The following is a 17,885-nucleotide window of genomic DNA, read 5'->3' as shown; positions in this document are numbered from 1 at the left end:
TTAATGTTGATGGTGTAAGAGAATGTAGAATCACAGAGAAATGAGCTACTTAACAGAGTGAGGATTTTAAAATAGGAACTTTATGACGATGGAATTCAGCGGTTAAGTAGTGGGTAAGTAACACAGAACTTGTGAATTTATCAAACTGAAATTTCAGTTTAGTTTTTTTAGTTTAACTTATAAAGACAGCAAATAAGTTGGTAATTAACTATCAATAAACTGCAAATAGATACCATGGCCTCGATGTTAACTCTCCCACGATAAGTGGGAGAGTAACATGGATGTGATTAAAAAGTGAAACGTGAGGAATACAGCTGTAAGCCGCTGTGCACACACCTGTCATAATTTTTACACCAGTGGCGGTTGGGGCATCTGAGTATCCAGTCATGGGAGAGGTGGGATGCTTATTAACATATTTTAAATGGGCTCCTACAGTGCAACTGGGAGTCCAACTTGAAATTGACTGCTAAAATTTAAATCTGTTGGAAACTAATTGATAGAGAAACTGCATTATTGTTATATCATGCAACTGCCAGGATGGTAGAAAGCAAACCGTATGGACGTTAAACATTACTATAAAGCATTGAAATGGGAGGGCCTATTTACAGGAAAGATGGGAACGGAGAAACAGAAAAAAATAATGTTTCCATTAAGGTGCAATAGCAATTTATCCTTGGAATTAGTAAATCAAAAAATAAAAGAGTAAAACCAGTATCAATAACTAAGGAAGTTATAAAAGGCATCAGGGACAAGGGGGTGTTCAAAATTTAACATATTGGAGAAAGGATCAGGATAGTGACATCTATAAAGAGTCAGGCTGAGAAAGGCCAAGAAATTGATCAGATTCTAAGAAAGGACCGGAAAATGCACAGGCTGCCAACATAAAGAAAAACAGAAAAACATTTTTAAACATGTCAGAAGCAAGTGCCGAGAGACTTTGAGTCACAAAGAAACGATATTGGAGTTGATTCAGAACTAGGAAATTGCTGAAATACCAGCCCATTGCATTGTAAAAATGTTCCAAAATTAAATAGGGAGAGAAATGGCAAAAATGAAATTATTGTTGAGCAGCAAGTGTAGACTAGAAACCTATAAAAATAATAAAGTTTGAGAAGTTGCAGATATGTTTGGGCCCTGTTAACATTTACTGCATGGTTTTGGCTTAAGAGTTTAAGAGTTCTGTCATTAGTATTTTCCAGAGCTCATTTGACCCAGGTCTCATTCCAGAGGATTGGGGTGTAGCAAGAATATAAGAAATAGGGGCAGCAGCAGGCCATAAGGTTCTTTGAGTCTTGTCCATTATTCAATAAGATAATGGCTGAACTGTTACATCAATTCATTTTCCTGCCCTATCCACGTAGCCCTTGATTCCCTTAGTACCCAAATTCTATTGATCACTGTCTTGAATATACTCAACAACTGAGCACCCACAACCCTCTGGGGTAGAGAATTCCAATGACTCATAATCTACTGAGTGAAGAAGTTTCTCTTCATCTTCATTCTAAGTGGCTGTGCCATTATTGTGAAACTATGAATGTTGGGAGTACAATTAAGAAGTTTGCAGAGATACAAAATTGAGTGTGTAGTTGATAATGAAGAAGAAAGCTGTAGACTTCAGAAAGAGATCAATGGACTAATCAGGTGGGCAGAATACTGACAAATGGGGTTCAATCCAGAGAAGCATGAGGTAACACATTTAGAGACGGTTAACAAGGCAAGGGAATGTACAATAAATGATACTGAGAAGTGTAGAGGCATAGAGGGACTGGATAACTGAAGGTGGTTGGACAGGTAGTTAAGGTGGTCAAGAAGGTACACAGGATACTTGATTTTATTAGACCAGACATAGAATATAAGAGCAGAGGGGTTATGCTGAAGCTGTATAAAAAGTCAAGCCACAACTGGAATACAGTGTGCAGTTCTGGTCACCATACTACAGGAAGGATGTGTTTGCGCTAGAGAGGATGTTGTCTGGACTGGAGAATTTTTGGTGGGTTGGGGTTGTTTTCCTTGAAATGAGAGGAGCCTGAGGCGAGACCTAAAGTATATAAAATTATGAAGGGTATAGACGGAGTGATAGGGTAGCCCTATTCCCCTTGGCTGAAGGCCCATAACTAAGGGACATAGATTTAGGGTAAGTGGTAGAAGGTTTAAAGGGGATTTGAGGGGAAAGCTTTTCATCCAGATGGTCCTGGGGATCTGGAACTCACAGCCTGAAAGGGTGGGAGAGGCAGAAACCCTCTTAACATTTAAAAAGCACTGGATATGCACTTGAAGTGCCGTAATCTATTCCTATCCTTAACTGCTCTAGTTAGCCATGAGTCAGCAAGTGTGACTCTTATTTTTAAAAAGAAACTTAAGAATAAACAGCCCAATTACAAATCTGCAAGCCCTATCTCAACCATTGGAGAATTATTTCCAACTATGAATAGCAATATTATAATGGGGAGCGGTTAACTGGTGATAGCATTGTGGTTTTAGAAACAGTAGGTTCTGCTTAAACAATTTATTGGTTTTATTTTGAGGAGATTTCAAATCTGGTGGGTGATAGCAATGTAGTGGATGTTATGTAATTAGATTGCAAAATCATTTGACATAGTACTGGATAATAAAATAATTGATAACATAGACAGCAAACTATTAGACTGCCCAAGTAGCTGGGACTGAGTTTGGAATGGTCATACGGTTGTTGTGATGAGGCAAATAGTTTAGAGTAAGGGGTGGTAGGTGCTGAATTCACCTTGGGAATTGAGAAACACTCCTGCTTTCCCTGGATTTACAACAAAAGTTGGAGTAAAAACACCTTGTTGGGTCTCTTCTGGTCGCAGCTCTTCATTCCAATACAGTGGCCTGACAGGAAAGACACACTGGCTTCCCCGCTCAGGCCTGTGGTTAAAATAGGCGTCTAGCCCCAGTGGGGGGCAAGGTTAAAATTGTTCCTTTCAGTTTTGGTCACCAGTAATTTGAAATAATCATGAGGGGCCTATAAGACCGATTGTTGTGAGAGGTGTATGTTGTACGGCAAGATTTTCTACCATATAACTTTGCTCTCTTTTAAAGAGGAGGATGAGGTGGGGGCACTTGATAAGGGTCTTTAAAATTTTCAGCGATATGAAGTAAATAAAGGAAAGTTCTTCAATCAGGTGCAGGATTTACAGTTTGAAGTTAAGAGTATCAAAGGTGAAGAGACATTCAGGCAACATTTTTTTTAGTAGGAAGGTAAAATAAAGGGTACTAGATGACAGGTAGTGCAATGGGACAAAATATTGTGTAGCACAGTACTGCAGATTTAGGTGAAAGGGCCCCTCATGATTATTTCCAATTACTCGTGACCAAAACTGAAAGGGACAATTTTAACCTTGCCCGCCATTGCGGCTAGACTCCTATTTTAACCAAAGTCTTGAGCGGGGATGCCAATGTGTCTTTCTTGTCAGGCCACTCAACTGGAATGAAGAGCTGAGGCTAGAAGAGGCCCAACAAGATGTTTTTACTTCAATTTTTGTTGTAAAGCCAGGGAAAGCAGGAGTGTTTCTCAGTTCCCCACACGGTGGTTTTGTAAAAGGGAAATCATGTTTAACCGATTTATTGGAGCTTTTTGGAGGAGTTACATGTACTGTGGATAAAGGGAACCAGTGGATGTACTGTACTTAGATTTCCAGAAGGCATTTGATAAAGTGCCACATCAAAGGTTATTGCAGAAAATAAAAGCTCATGGTGCAGGGGGTAACATATTGGCATGGATAGAAGATTGGCTAGCTAACAGGAGGCAGAGAATTGGCATAAATGGGACTTTTTCTGGTTGGCAGGATGTGACAAGTGGTGTGCCACAGGGGACAGTATTGGGGCCTCAACTTTTTACAATTTATATAAATGACTTGAATGAAGGGACCAAAGGAATGATGGCTAAATTTGCTGATGACATAAAGATAGGTAGGAAAGTAAATTGTGAAGAAGACGTAAGGAGGCTACAAAGTGACATAGATAGGTTAAGTGAGTGGGCAAAGATCTGACAAATGGAATATAATGTGGGCAAATGTGAAATAGTTCATTTTTGCAGGAAGAATAAAAAAGAAGCTTATTATCTAAATGGTGAGAGATTGCTGAGCTCAGAGATTCAGAGGGATCTGAGTGTCCTAGTGCATAAATCACAAAAGGTTAGTATGCAGGTACAGCAAGTAATTAGGAAAGCTAATAGAATGTTATCATTTATTGTGAGGGGAATTGATTACAAAAGTAGGGGGGTTATGCTTCAGTTGTACAGGACATTGGTGAGACCGCATCTGGAGTATTGTGTACAGTGCTGGTCTCCTTATTTAAAGAAAGATGTAAATGCATTAGAACCACTTCAGAGAAGGTTTACTAGACTAATCCCAGGAATGCATGGATTGTCTTATTAGGAGAAGCTGGGCAGATTAGGCTTGTATCCACTGGAATTTAGAAGAGTAAAGGGCAACTTAATTGAAACCTTTAAGATCCTGAGGGGTCTTGACAGGGTGGATGTGGAGAGGATGTTTCCTCTTGTGGGAGAATCTAGAACTAGGGGTCACTGTTTAAAAATAAGGGGTCGCCCATTTAAGACAGAGATGAGAAGAAATTTTTTCTCTCAGAGGGTTGTGAGTCTTTGGAACTCTCTTCCTCAAAAGACGGTGGAAGCAGAGTCTATGAATATTTTTAAGGCAGAGCTAGATAGATTCTTGATTAGCAAGGGGGTGAAAGGACACCGGGGGTAGGCAGGAATGTGGGGTTGAGGTTACATTCAGATCAGCCATAATCTTATTGAATGGCAGAGCAGGCTCAAGGGGCCCAGTGGCCTACTCCTGCTCCTAATTCATATGTGTGTTTGTGAATTCAGTACCTCCCACTCCTCACCCCAAACTTTCTGTTCCACACTGCCTCCCGCACCAGCCGTGTAATCATTCCAAACTCAATCCCAGCCACTTAGACAGTCTAATAGTTTGCTGTTTATTCTGTTAAAGGTGCCTTCGAGATGGCCATAGGCAGAGTGTGACTGATAGTTAAATCCTGTTGAGTCTGGCAGCGTATCATTGCAATGATGGCTCTCCGAAACCTGAAAAGAAGAAATATACATGGATATATTCTGGATAAGCAATTTGCAAAAACTCTTCTCTCTCCAAGGAAATAAACACTTACTTCTTATTTGCAATGACATAAATGCAAGGATTATAGAAAGTGGACGACTTTGCAAAAAGTGGAGCTACAATTGCCATTGCAGCTGGAATGAGTTTTGGATTTCCAAAAGAAGACCATAAGCACACAATGGAATACGGAGACCAAGCCACAAGGAACATCACAATCATCACAACAGACATCTGTGAGAAAAGGAAAAATAAGTTATATTTCTTTCATTTATATTCATTATTTTTTTTTTGTCCATTTGCATCATCAAACAAAGTTTAGGGGCTGGGTAAACCCAGGGCTATAAGCCCTTTGGATAAAGAGTAGAAAGTGGGCAATAATGCAAGATTGGGGCACACGCCAGGTTTTGACTGCATAGAATGGGAAGAGAAGCTTTTGGTGATGTATTGATTGTGCTGAAACAGCAAGATTTAAACTTTGACAGAGTACTGCCAGAGAAGTGGGCTACAGAGAAAATACAGTGAAGAAGAATGGAGTGGTTGAGCACAGTGTCTCAAACCTGTCTGTCCAAAAACTGGAATTATTCACAAACTGGGCATTTTTAGAATGTGCCATGTATCAATTTTAATTGAGTAAAAATAAAAAAAACTTACCTGGACAATTCGGCTAGGCGCTACAGTGGCATGGTGTGGTACCTGACTAGTTATTCCTTTCACCACTTGCGCGCCGGTCTATTCCCACAGTCTGAGTGACCTTTGACTCCACCCAACCTAGCTTGACCTGACCTGTTCATGGCCCAAGCTGCCCGAACTGCCAGACCTGAAATCCGGCATGATCTGAAATCTGGCAGGCTCACACTGCCGAGGTTGCCGGTTTTGAGATACTGTACCTGCACCAACTTCAGAAAGGACAAGAAGAGACAACATGCCATGTTTGCAGTGACAAGGTGCATGATCAGGTCTTTGTACTTTGGGTGGATGAAAACCAGACTGAAAATATTCAAACAAGATGATAGCAGAGACAGACAGAAAGTTGAGTGTAGGATTTTTAAGAAAGGGGTGATGACAGCTGTTTTAAAGGTGGCAGAACAAAAGTGAAGACCTAAGTTTCCATTAGGTTTCACCAATGTATGCATTCTTCTCCCCAAAGATATTGGACAGGAATTTTTGGATGGTGAGTTTTGCTGCCCTGTAACCTGAAGAGATGGCAGGGAACACATCCCCAATGATCACAGCAGTCCCACAGCCATTTAATGCTCCGTGGAGTGTTAATTGGCTGGAGACATGTCTTCCACCCCTCCCTCGGTTGAAAGTCCCGACTTAGAGAGCTGCCGACCTATCTGATTGGCTAGCAGCTCGGTGGTTCTAGAAACACTAGTGACAGCAGTGGTCAGGACTGACCATAAGACCAAAAGACATAGGAGCAGAAGTAGGCTATTCAGCCCATTGAGTCTGCTCCGCCATTCAATGAGATCATGGCTGATCTGATAATTCTCAACTCCACTTTCCTGCCTTTTCCCCATAACCCTTAATTCCCTTACAAATTAAAAATCTGTCTATCTCAGCCTTGAATATATTTAACGACCCAGCCTCTAAAGCCCTCTGGTAAAGAATTCCATGGATTCACCACCCTCTGTGAGAAGAACTTCCTCCTCAACTCTGTTTTAAATGGGTGACCCCTTACTCTGAGATTATGCCCACTGGTCCTAGACTCTCCCACAAGGGGAAACAACCTCTCAGCATCTACCCTGTCAAGCCCCCTAGGAATCTTATATGTTTCAATAAGGTCACCTCTCATTTTTCTAAACTCCAATAAGTACAGGCCCAACCTACTCATCCTCTCCTCGTAAGAAAATCCCTCTATACCTGGGATCAACCTAGTGAACCTTCTCTGGACTGCCTCCAATGTTAGTAAATCTTACCTTAAAAAAGAGGGCCAAAACTGTTCACAGTATTCTAGGTCTGGTCTAACTAGTGCCTTGTATAGTTTTAGCGAGACTTCCCTATTTTTATACTCCATTCCCTTTGAAATAAAGGCCAACATTCCATTTGCCTTCCCTATTACCTGCTGAACTTGTATGCTAACTTTTTGTGATTCATGCACAAGTACTCCCAAATCCCTCTGTGCTGCAGCTTCCTGCAGTCTTTCTCCATTTAAATAATATTCAGCTCCTCTATTCTTCCTGCCAGAGTGCATAATCTCACATTTTCCCACATTATATTCCATCTGCCAAGTTTTTGCCCACTCACTTAACCTGTCTATATCCCTCTGTAGACTCTTTGTGTTATCCTCACCGTTTGCCTTTCCACCTATTTTTGTGTCATCCACAAACTTGGTGATAGTACATTCATTGGGATAACAAGCAGTCCCCAGATTCTAAGTCCCAGAGTCGACGACCATGGCAGGGAGGAGAGGTGAGGCCAAAGAGGGGGTTGGGGAAAGATGGATGGAGATGTTTGATGGAGAGGCCAAGGGTTGAGGGAACACCCAAGGGGGGAGGACCTCGGAAGTAGGGACCCTGATATGGAAAGGGGGCCCTTGAGAGAGTCGCCCCTCCCATTCCTGTCCCAGGCCCGAGTCAGGTGAGATGCCAGGCATTCCCCTGCTCCTGAAGTACTCCCAGGAGGCTGGGGAGGAAACGGCCTTTAAGTGGCCAACAACTAGACACCTAAGGGCCTCAACTGGGGCGAGGACGAGCGTTTTGCCCTAGGCCTCTTCCGACCCACATAAAATTGTGGACAGATCGAGGGCGAGCTGGAGGATGGCAGGAAGGCCACCGTGGAATTTGACACCCCCCCCCCGCGACCCTACACCACCTGCAAACCCACCAGTGGGGTCCATAAAATTCTGCCCATTGTAATTGAATTTGAAAAGAGCAATTTTCTTACCTTTGTTACATCAAGTTGATCTGACCAATCTAAGGTTATATTTTGCAGACTATCATGGTGTGTACATCTTTTCATTGTTTTTGACACGTTGTAATAGCAGAAGAACATGATCGACAGTGGTACCACAAAATTAACCACAATTACCGTCATGGTATAGGAAACAAACAACCTGGGAACAAAGCCATGTAATGAATCAGGCCAATTCTCAATGTTTGGCTGAAGTTGTAACTCCTCTGAGTCTACATTTAGCCTTCATTTTACAAATGAAATAGTGCAAACTCCATTGGCATGGATCCACATCGACCCCAAGATCTGAACTCAACTAAGTCAAAAGTGTGAGGAGAAAGCAGAAACTGGGAATCAACCTTAAAAAAAGTAGTTTCCTGCCCTTTCATATAAATATATTCTCCCTACCTCTCATGCCTGTGCGCACGATTTGACTGAAGAGCTGTGGAAGAAGATAAAGAACAGGAAAACAGAAAAACATGCTACATGTTTGCATATTGGCTTTACATGTGTGTAGTTAAAAGAGCATGAGATGTTGTACATGAAAGAGAGCAACAGGCAGAGGCAGTGGAGGTCACACTGTTCCAAAATATGCAATATGACTTTGCAGAGTAAACAATACGTCTACATACTCAAGAGCAGCATTAAGGGCAATTGATTATAAATTTTACTCCAGAATTAATTTAAATGGGCTATTAAATGGCCCAGATTTTGTGTTGAGACTAGCAGTGAGGCTAACAATGCTCATTCTTATTATGGAGTAAATCAGACAGTAACTTTGGAAGTACACACATGTGAAGTCAAATGCAAAAATCTGGAAGTTGCTGTCCAAGTTGTTCCTCCATAAGTTGCACTAAAAAGTGCCTGCTGAGAGACTCATATTGAAATTGATTTAAAAGTGTGAATTTACAGTACCTACCCATTATTTACAAGTAAACACAGCTTGTGTAATCAGCAGAGCCAAACATCAGCATGTATCAAAACCTTTAGGTGAGAAGGGAAGAAAATGGGTGGAGGGGAAAGAAATTATTTTACTCCTAAACATAGAAAGAATTTTTAATTAAAAACAACTCCCACAGTAATAACTTCCATTAAATACTGTATATATGTTTATTTGATTTTCAATGTCTCAAATAGAGAATTTATTTTGGGGGAAAAAAATGAAACCATTAACATGAAGCTTAATACTGATTTATGAGATAAGACCATAAGACATAGGAGCAGAAATTAGGCCATTCGGCCCATCGAGTCTGCTCCACCATTCAATCATGGCTGATAAGTTTCTCAACCCCATTCTCCCGCTTTCTCCCCATAACCTTTGATCCCCATACCAATCAAGAACCTATCTATCTCGGTCTTAAATACACTCAATGATCTGGCCTCCACAGCCTTCTGCGGCAATGAATTCCATAGATTCATCACTCTCTGGCTAAAGAAGTTTCTCCTCATCTCTGTTCTAAAAGGTCTTCCCTTTACTCTGAGGCTGTGCCCTCGGGTCCTAGTCTTTCCTACTAATGGAAACATCTTCCCCACGTCCACTCTATCCAGGCCTTTCAGTATTCTGTAAGTTTCAATCAGATCCCCCCTCATCCTTCTAAACTCCATCGAGTATAGACCCATAGAGATCAATGTTTTAATTAAAACAAACATGAAGAGAACATAACGAAAGAAAACTTACGAATCATTGTTCCTCCAATTGATGGTGCATGTAGCTCCTGTTGGATCTGGGGCATAACTCGCCCACCCCATTACTGGCATCAGAGCCCAGAACAAACCATTCACCCAGGCAACTGTGATCAGAGTTGTGTAGGTGACGCTGGTCATCTTCCTTCCTGTTGAAAACATTTAGTGATTAATGGACCACTTCAGGTGACTACCCAACTATAGACAGGTCAACTATATACAAAACAATATATGTTACAAGATGACATAAATTGAATGCTATCTGAACCACAAGATTGTATTACAACATGTAAGTCACTTGAATTTATTCGTTATTTTGTGTAACACAAATATGTTGAACTTTTTCTCTGTGTTGGGTGTAGCTAAAATAGCAAAATTTGTAATTTTTTTGATTTTACTACACCTAGTACACAAGGGAGATCTTCATCCATAGCGGTATGGTTACCTTTGCACTCCGGAGAAGCAGGAGATCAGTGACGTCTGCTACTATATTACACAATTATTTATCAAGACTTTACTTCAGAAGATAGTGGAAGTGGTTGCTAAGAGGGCGAGGTGTGATGAAGTGAAACAAAAATGTAGTTATATTATGTCGTGGATACTGGAAACTGTTGCTGCGACATTGGATGACTGAATATCCGTCACAGAATATGGGAACACAATATACACAATTAATAAACCACACTAAGGAAAAGCATTGGAGAAGTTACTTCTTCATGATTTACTGTTTTATCAGAGTTACATTCTTACTATTTGGAAAAATACAGAGTTGAAATACACACAACTTAAAAGAGGAAAACAACTTGTAGTTATGCCTTGCCTTTCATATAATAAAATGTCCAAAGTGTTTCAAGGAATGTTATGAAGCAGAATTGGACACCAAGCCACATAAAGCAATGTTAGGACAGATGAGGAAAAACTTTGTGAAAGAGGTAGGTTTTAAGGGAGGTCTTAAAGGAGGAAAGAAAGGTAGAGAGGTTTAGATAGTGAATTTCAGAGCTTAGGGCCTTGGCAGCTAATGGTAGAGTGACTAAAACCAAGGTAGCCCAAGAAGCAAAATGAGAGGTGTTACAGCTATCTCAGAGGGTTGTAGGGCTGAAGAAGAGTACAGAGATGGGAAGGGGTGCAGCCAAGGAGGGATTTGAAAGCAAGGATGAGAATTTTAAATTCAAAGCCTTGCTTATGGGAGTCAATGTAGGTCAGCAAACAAAGGGGTGATGGGTGAACACGAATTGATGCAAGTTAGGACAGGGACAGCAGAGTTTTGGATGACCTCAGAGGATAGAGGTGTGATAGGCCTGACAGGATTGCATTGGAATAGTGAAGCCTGAAGATGTCCTGCATCAGTCCAATTTTGCTCAACTGCATTGTGCTGGCATATTGACATACATACATTTACGTACATATGAACATACATATGAACAAGGAGCAGGAGTAGGCCATTCAGCCCCTCAAGCCTGCTCCACCATTTAATAAGATCATGGCTAATCTGATAGGAACCTTGAAATCGGCATCCCACCTACCCCCGATAACCTATCACCCCCTTGCTTACCAAGAATCTATCCATCTCTGCCTTAAAAATATTCAAACACTCTGCTTCCACCTCCTTTTCAGGAAGAGAGTGCCAAAGACTCATGACTCTCTGAGTGAAAACATTTCACTTCATCTCTGTTTTAAATGGGTGATCCTTCATTTTTAAACAGTGACCCCTAGTTCAAGATTCTCTCACAAGAGGAAACATCCTCTCCACATCCACCCTGTCAAGACCCCTCAGGATCTTATATGTTTAAATCAAGTCGCCTGTTACTCTTCTAAACTCCAGTGGATACAAGTCTAGTCTGTCCAACTTTTCCTCATAAGTCAACCCACCCATTCCAGGTATTAGTCTGGTAAACCTCCGTCCTTAAATAAGGTGACCAATATGGTACACAGTGCTCCAGATGTGGTCTCACTAGTGCCCTGTACAACTGAAACATAACCTTCCCACTTTTGTATTCAATTCCCCTTGCAATAAATGATAACATTCTATTAGTTTTCCTAATTACTTGCTGTTACCTGCATACTAGCCTTTTGTGATTCATGGGGTAGAAATTTCCCCCCGTTGGGGGGGTTGTGCGGGGGCAGATTGGAGCTAGCGCAAACCCGATCGGCGCCCCCGATCGGATGCGCACCACCATTTTACGTGGGCGGGCTAATTAAGGCCCACTCAGCGTGATGCACACCCGGAAGCGCTAAGCTGAGGGGGGATTCCTGAGTCGGGGCCTGCGCTCTTTTGTGCTTGCACGCGAAAGAGCGCAGAAATCTCCCTGAGGCATGAAGGTGCCTTAGGGAGATTATTTAAGTTTTGAAAAATGGAATAAAGGTAAAAACAATTTTAAGGACATGTCCCCTCATGTGAAATTGTCACATGAGTTGGGACAAGTCCATTAATTTTTTCAAAAAAATGTATTTAATTAATGAGCCCTTCATGAAACCTCATCCCGCCCGTGGATGAGGTTTCATGAAAAATGTGAAAGCCGCCTGGGCTCTTCGCCTGTCCGCCAACCTTAAGGTTGGACGGACAGCATTCTTAACAGCTTTAATTACTTTGTTAATGGCCTTAATAGGCTTTTGAAAGTTCGGCAGGCGCGCAGCCGCATTGGCCGCGGGCCCATCAAACTGACAATCTAAATGACGCGCAGTGACGTCACTGCACATCATTTTACGAGTCGGCGAGCAGGCCCCACCCCTGCTCGCCAACAGGAAAATTTTTCCCATGCACTAGGACACCCAGATCCCTCTGCACCTCAGAACTCTGCAATGTCTCACCATTTAGATAATATGTCTCTCTTTCATTCTCCCTGCCAAAATAGGCATGACAGCCTCTGAACCTGTGTTTAGGATTTCCCAATATGGTGAACTTGTCCTCTCAGCTGTGTTTTTTGGGGAAAAGATCAAAAGGAAAACAGACACATCTTCACAGGAAGGGAAAGAAAAATAATGTGGCCATTCAATTTGCACCATTCTTACAAATCTCAGAGGCTGCACTAACAGAGACCTGTGAGAAGTCTCTCACCCACACTCTAGCACAGGGAATGATGCTTCACCCTCAGGTGCCTAAACAGAGAGAGAAACTAGCAAATTGGTACAAGTAAGGATAGAAGCAAACAAAACTTTAAGATTCCATCTGTGATCTGTATTATACCTCTGTACTCAGCAGTTATTACTGGACCATTCTTATATGGGCTATGTTTCAAAAGCAGTTTTTATGAAGGATTTTTAAAATTCATTCATGGGATGTAAGCATCAATGGCAAGGCTAGTATTTATTACCCATCCTTAATTGCCCTTGAGATGATGGCAGTGAGCCCACCTTCTTGAACCACTGCAGTCCATATAATGTAGGCAATTCCACAGTGCTGTTAGGAAGGGAGTTGCAGGATTTTGACCCAGAAAAAGAATGAAAATGTTAAGGAATTCACGGCAATATCAATATCTCGACTGTTTCATATGACTATGATTATAGCTTTACCTATTTCAGGCTTACTAATCGTCAGGTACCGGTCAATAGCCACTACAGTAAGTAACCCAATGCTCGCCATCCCAAAAAAGATATTTAGAGCTGCATAAGCCTGAAAGAAATCAGACATCAGTTATAATAGACAGAAAAATGCATGCAGTGTCATAAAAATAATTGTTGGTGATTGTGGGGGTTGATGTACTTTAGATTATGTGCTAAAATGACTTCCATCTGGCTGTTCTGCTACTTTAGATGGAAATTAAAGACCCTATGCCACTATTAAAAAAGCATGGAGACCTTCCAAAGTTCTTCAAGGACTTTATTGTATATGAAATGCTTTGTGATCAAAGATATGATACCAATGTACGTCTTTCTAGAATTCAAGTTTGTTCATTTTATCATTCCCACATGCTGTAAATTGAAAACTATTACAGTATTTGGGTGCAACAACATCAATGGAAATGAAAGACAAAAGTAAAATATGGCTGATGCTGGAAATCTGAAATAAAAACAGAAAATGCTGGAATACTCAGCAGGTCAGGCAGCAACTGTGAAGAGATAAACAGAGTTAGTGTTTCAGGCTGGTAGGAAAAGTTAGAGATGTAAAAGGTTGAAGCGAGTGCAGAAGCAGGAAAGGGGGGAGAGGAGGAAATGAACAAAAGGGAAGGCCTGTGACAGGACAGATAGCTGCCTGACCTGACATAGTTGAAATAAAATTATGTTGTTAGCAAAGTTACAAAATATGATGATATATATTTTCTATCATTTTAGTACCTCGAAGCTAAGATAAATTGCAGCAACCAAAATTACAAAAGGAAATGCTGACTACTGTTACAACCCGGTGAGGAGTGAACTGGCTCCCCTTTATTTAGCCTTCTCGGTTGGTCACACTAAAGGCTTTTTAAAATGCCTTTTCCCCATAAATGTCTTTTCCAATCCAAAAATATTTACTTTTTAATAGGGAGCCAACCAAACCAGGTTTTCTTGAGCCAAAGGAAGAATAAGTTTATTCGTTACTAAACCAGAGAAAAAATAATAAAAGATGCAATGACACACACACAAATCTCAGAAGTAAGAAAAGTTACAGCCCAAATAAAAGTTAAAAGAATATAAGATTAAGTCTTTTGCTTGTCCTCGAGGTGTAGATTGTTGAACATTGCAGCTGTTTGAAGTTAACTGGTTTCCTTTAAAATTCTGGAGCTCAATTGAAGTTTAGGTAACTGCACTTTGCTGGAGACAATGTTAGCTTCTGAGAGAACAAGAGAGTTTCCTTACTGCTTTCAGCAGTTTTTTCCAGATGACTTTGATGATTTCTCTCTCTGACTGACTTGACGAAACCAGTTCTCAAACCTCCTGTCTTTGTATTTCATGAAAGGAATTCGATTAACATGTCCTGCAAGCATTTTTGGAGAACGAGTAATCACATTTTTGATCTTTCATCACAGAAGATTTTGACACATTTCAAGGTAGTAGAAACCAACAGGAGATGGGGTTATTTCATCCTCCAGAGGGGGCTTTAAGTGTCTGTTGGGTGTACCTGGCTGGTTAGCAGTTCCCATTGTCTTGACAGAATTGCCATTGATTAAAGACTAGCACTTTGCATTTTTAATACCTTCCTTTCAACAGTCCCTTTTGAAGTGGGTGCACCTACAGAACATGGACTACAGAGGTTCAAGAAGGCAGCTTACCACCACCTTCTCAAGGGCAATTAGGGATGGGCAATAAATGCTGGCCTAGCCAGTGACACCCACATCCCATGAATGAAAAAAAAGTGGACCTTATCACCCCCAAAGTGTGAAATTCCATGCAACATGTCAGGGCAGGTCTGCAGTGCAATACATATAGGAACTTTCCAGAAAAGTGGTCAAATTACAATACCAGACATCAGGTGACTGGTGGTAGCCATCTTTGATCAGTGTCTTTTCTTGTTTTTTTTAAAACAGGTCCTCTGAAATAGTTCAATATGTTTTTGGTTAGCTGGTGAAGTTATAGGTAGATCTCACTCAGTCACAATTTCCCATCATCATGACACTATAAGCAGCTATTCTGTTAAATTTTCACTGGAACGTTCAACATTGGCTGGAGTATAAAGTGTGCAATATCAAGCTGGCCACCTGTTATACACTCTGTCTAATTTACAAATCAATGGTAAAAAATATTGAATGGGTGCATAATGGACAATTGATCCAAAACCATTCATTTTACGTCCCACAGAAGCTGAAAAGTTTTGCACTTGTTCTTCAGATGTTGCAAACATTGGGAAGGTCACATTTATTATCCACCCCTAGATGCCTGGGAATATTGTGGTGGAACTTCTCTTTGAACTTCTGCTGTCCTTGTAATGACTATGCTTGGATCAAGGTGTTAGATAGGAAATTTCAGGATACTGACTTGGTAATGATGAAGGAATGGTTAGTTATGTCGAAGTTTAGAACATCCATGATTTGGAACAGAACTGGGAGGTGATGGTATTTCTTCACATTTAGTGTCACTGTTTGCATATTTATAGGTTTGCATCACAACGCATTTTGAATATCTCCTCCAAATCTACCACATCTAGGGCAGAATTTTGCTGTTGACGAGCAGGGGGTGGGGCCTACTTGCCGACGCGTAAAATGATGCGGGATGATGTCAGGCAGAACCCCCGACGTCATCCCGCCCCATTTAAATTTTCAGGAAGGCGGGGGCGCAGCAAAATCAGCTGTGCACCCGCCGACCTGTCAATGGCCAATTGAGGCCATTGACAGGACCATTTAAACTATTAAAGGACCTGACCGTCCAATCTTAAGGCTATGTGCTGCCTCAGGGAGATCGCTGAAAGTTGTACAAACATTAAAAATAGAAAAAAAATCCTTAACATGTCCCCCTCATGTGACAATGTCACACAAGATGGGACATGTTAATAAATTTCACTAAAACTTTATTAAACTTTTTTAAACCCTACATGAAACCTCATCCCGCCAGCGGGATGAGGTTTCATGTGTTTCTATTCCCCGCCGGGGCTCCTGGCCTGCCCACCAACCTTAAGGTTGGATGGGCAGGTCTTTAATTGTTTTAATGATCCTGTCAATCGCCTCAATTGGCCATTGACAGGTCGGCAGGCCCGCAGCTGATTTTGCTGCGCCCCTGCCTTCCTGAAAATTTAAATGGGGCGGGATGACGTTGGGGGTTCCCGCGTCATTTTGCAAGTCGGCGAGTGGGCCCCGCCCCCTGCTCGCTGACGGCAAAATTCAGTCCCATGTGTTAGACTAAGTTTCATTCTGTCTAAAATTTCTTTGGTAACTATTCAGGTAAGCATTGTGGAACTGTCCCAAGCCTCCAACTTTAGTTCTGAGTCAGAGACATTTGTGGAGGATCCCAGAGAGCAGGGAAACCACCCATTGTAAGTTCAAACTTCCCAGGCAATTTCCATGGATGTCCGTGCGTCCAGACTTCCACATAGTCCTGACGTGCATTTTCGGTTGTACCTTCTGTCTCCGATCATCCGGAGGCAAGAAGATTTGGCCCGTAGCTTTCACAAGGATGCTAGCATTTTTGCAATTATTCTGAAGAGAATGGCAAGTATTCTTTCATGCATTTTAGTTAATATAAAAATATTCTCTGTCCTTCTTGCGCCCCCTCACCAGCATCAGATAAGCAAAAAACATTTTTAAACTCTTGAAAGAAAGAGAATTACACATGGTTCACAGTTGTAGATTGGACTGGATGTACCTTGGTTTAAATTAATTGAAATACAGTGCTTTGGATTGGGTTACCTCAGGGCATAATAGTTAAATTTAATTTTCTGGTTCACAGCAGTAAAATAATTATCGCACCAAATTGGAAGAAAGAGGGGCTGCAAGGGAAAAAAGGAGACACGAGTTGCCAAAACAATTCTGCAGTGAGGAAATTATAATAATGAGGAGAATTGAATACATTTTACAAACACTATAAAAATGTTTTTTTCTCCCTTGTGTTAACAATAGATTTTCTGTCAGCAAACTGACCTGACAGCCCGAATGGCCAAACTTCCAGCTGCCATGCAGGTCTGATGCAGCCGACATTGGGTAACCAATGGAACTCACCCCAACATCAGTGAAAGCCAGGTTCACGATAATTGCATTGGTTGCTGTGCGGAACTCTTTGAACTTAACAAACATCATTAACACTATTATGTTGCTGAGTAGACTTAATACCCCTGCAATGAAACACAATGTCAAGTTTCTCATTAATGTTTCCACCGTTATCAAAATAAACACCACATTTAAGATTTGTGTAGCTATCAGCAATGATATCAAGCTTTTACATATTGTAAACGGGGAAAAGGAAAAACGCAGTTGATTTCCTGACACATGCTTCAACTTATTGCCACTGTTATGAGTGGCAGTTATGAGTTAGTGAAGCATATATTTCATAAATGTGTACAGTATTTCTTGCTCTACAGCACAATTCACTTCTATGTTAAAAAAAATTAAGGTTGGCTAATTAAGTTTCATTATTGAACCAAAATTCATTATTGGACAATAAGTTCAATTGAATACTTTTTAGCATCTTAAGCTGCAATATACAGTATTTCAAGCTATTTAACTGTGATTTGGTTTATTGTTCACAAGTATTTTTAAACAAAAACAATGAAGTACCTGCAGTTATCAAGTAAGCTGCAATGATGTTATGTTCCCTCTGAGAGAAGACAGATTTGGATTCCATTTCAGTGGTGTCTGTAGAGGAATTGAA

At 41.0% G+C, this 17,885-nt stretch overlaps 1 protein-coding gene and 1 long non-coding RNA gene across 2 annotated transcripts; one reads left to right on the top strand and one right to left on the bottom strand.

The window, feature by feature from the left end:
* Window positions 1-2,922: 2,922 nt before the first annotated feature.
* On the bottom strand, window positions 2,923-17,885 carry rrh (retinal pigment epithelium-derived rhodopsin homolog). Its single transcript, XM_078542645.1, has 7 exons — window positions 17,792-17,885; window positions 17,159-17,349; window positions 13,185-13,284; window positions 9,670-9,823; window positions 7,986-8,154; window positions 5,152-5,330; window positions 2,923-5,068 (listed from the first exon to the last, which is right to left on the bottom strand). The coding sequence occupies exons 1-7, from the start codon at window positions 17,856-17,858 to the stop codon at window positions 4,963-4,965; spliced, it is 966 nt and encodes a 321-aa protein (XP_078398771.1). The 5' UTR covers window positions 17,859-17,885; the 3' UTR covers window positions 2,923-4,962.
* On the top strand, window positions 16,379-17,436 carry LOC144681010 (uncharacterized). Its single transcript, XR_013576667.1, has 2 exons — window positions 16,379-16,729; window positions 17,138-17,436. It is a non-coding gene; the product is annotated as an uncharacterized LOC144681010 (long non-coding RNA).

This window comes from Cetorhinus maximus, chromosome 1, assembly GCF_964194155.1.
Source record: "Cetorhinus maximus chromosome 1, sCetMax3.hap1.1, whole genome shotgun sequence".
NCBI classification, from domain to species: Eukaryota; Metazoa; Chordata; class Chondrichthyes; order Lamniformes; family Cetorhinidae; genus Cetorhinus; species Cetorhinus maximus.
Note: the sequence above shows the minus strand (reverse complement) of the source record. Positions and strands in the feature narration are given on the sequence as shown.

Excerpts from the sequence above, each read along its gene's own strand:
- rrh (XM_078542645.1), bottom strand. The coding sequence starts at position 17,858 with ATGGAATCCAAATCTGTCTTCTCTCAGAGGGAACATAACATCATTGCA. Across the intron at positions 17,350-17,791 it reads AGCTTACTTGATAACTGCAG|GGGTATTAAGTCTACTCAGC; the intron begins GTACTTCATTGT and ends GTTTCATTGCAG. Across the intron at positions 8,155-9,669 it reads AATTGGAGGAACAATGATTC|GTTGTTTGTTTCCTATACCA; the intron begins GTAAGTTTTCTT and ends CTTTGTTCCCAG.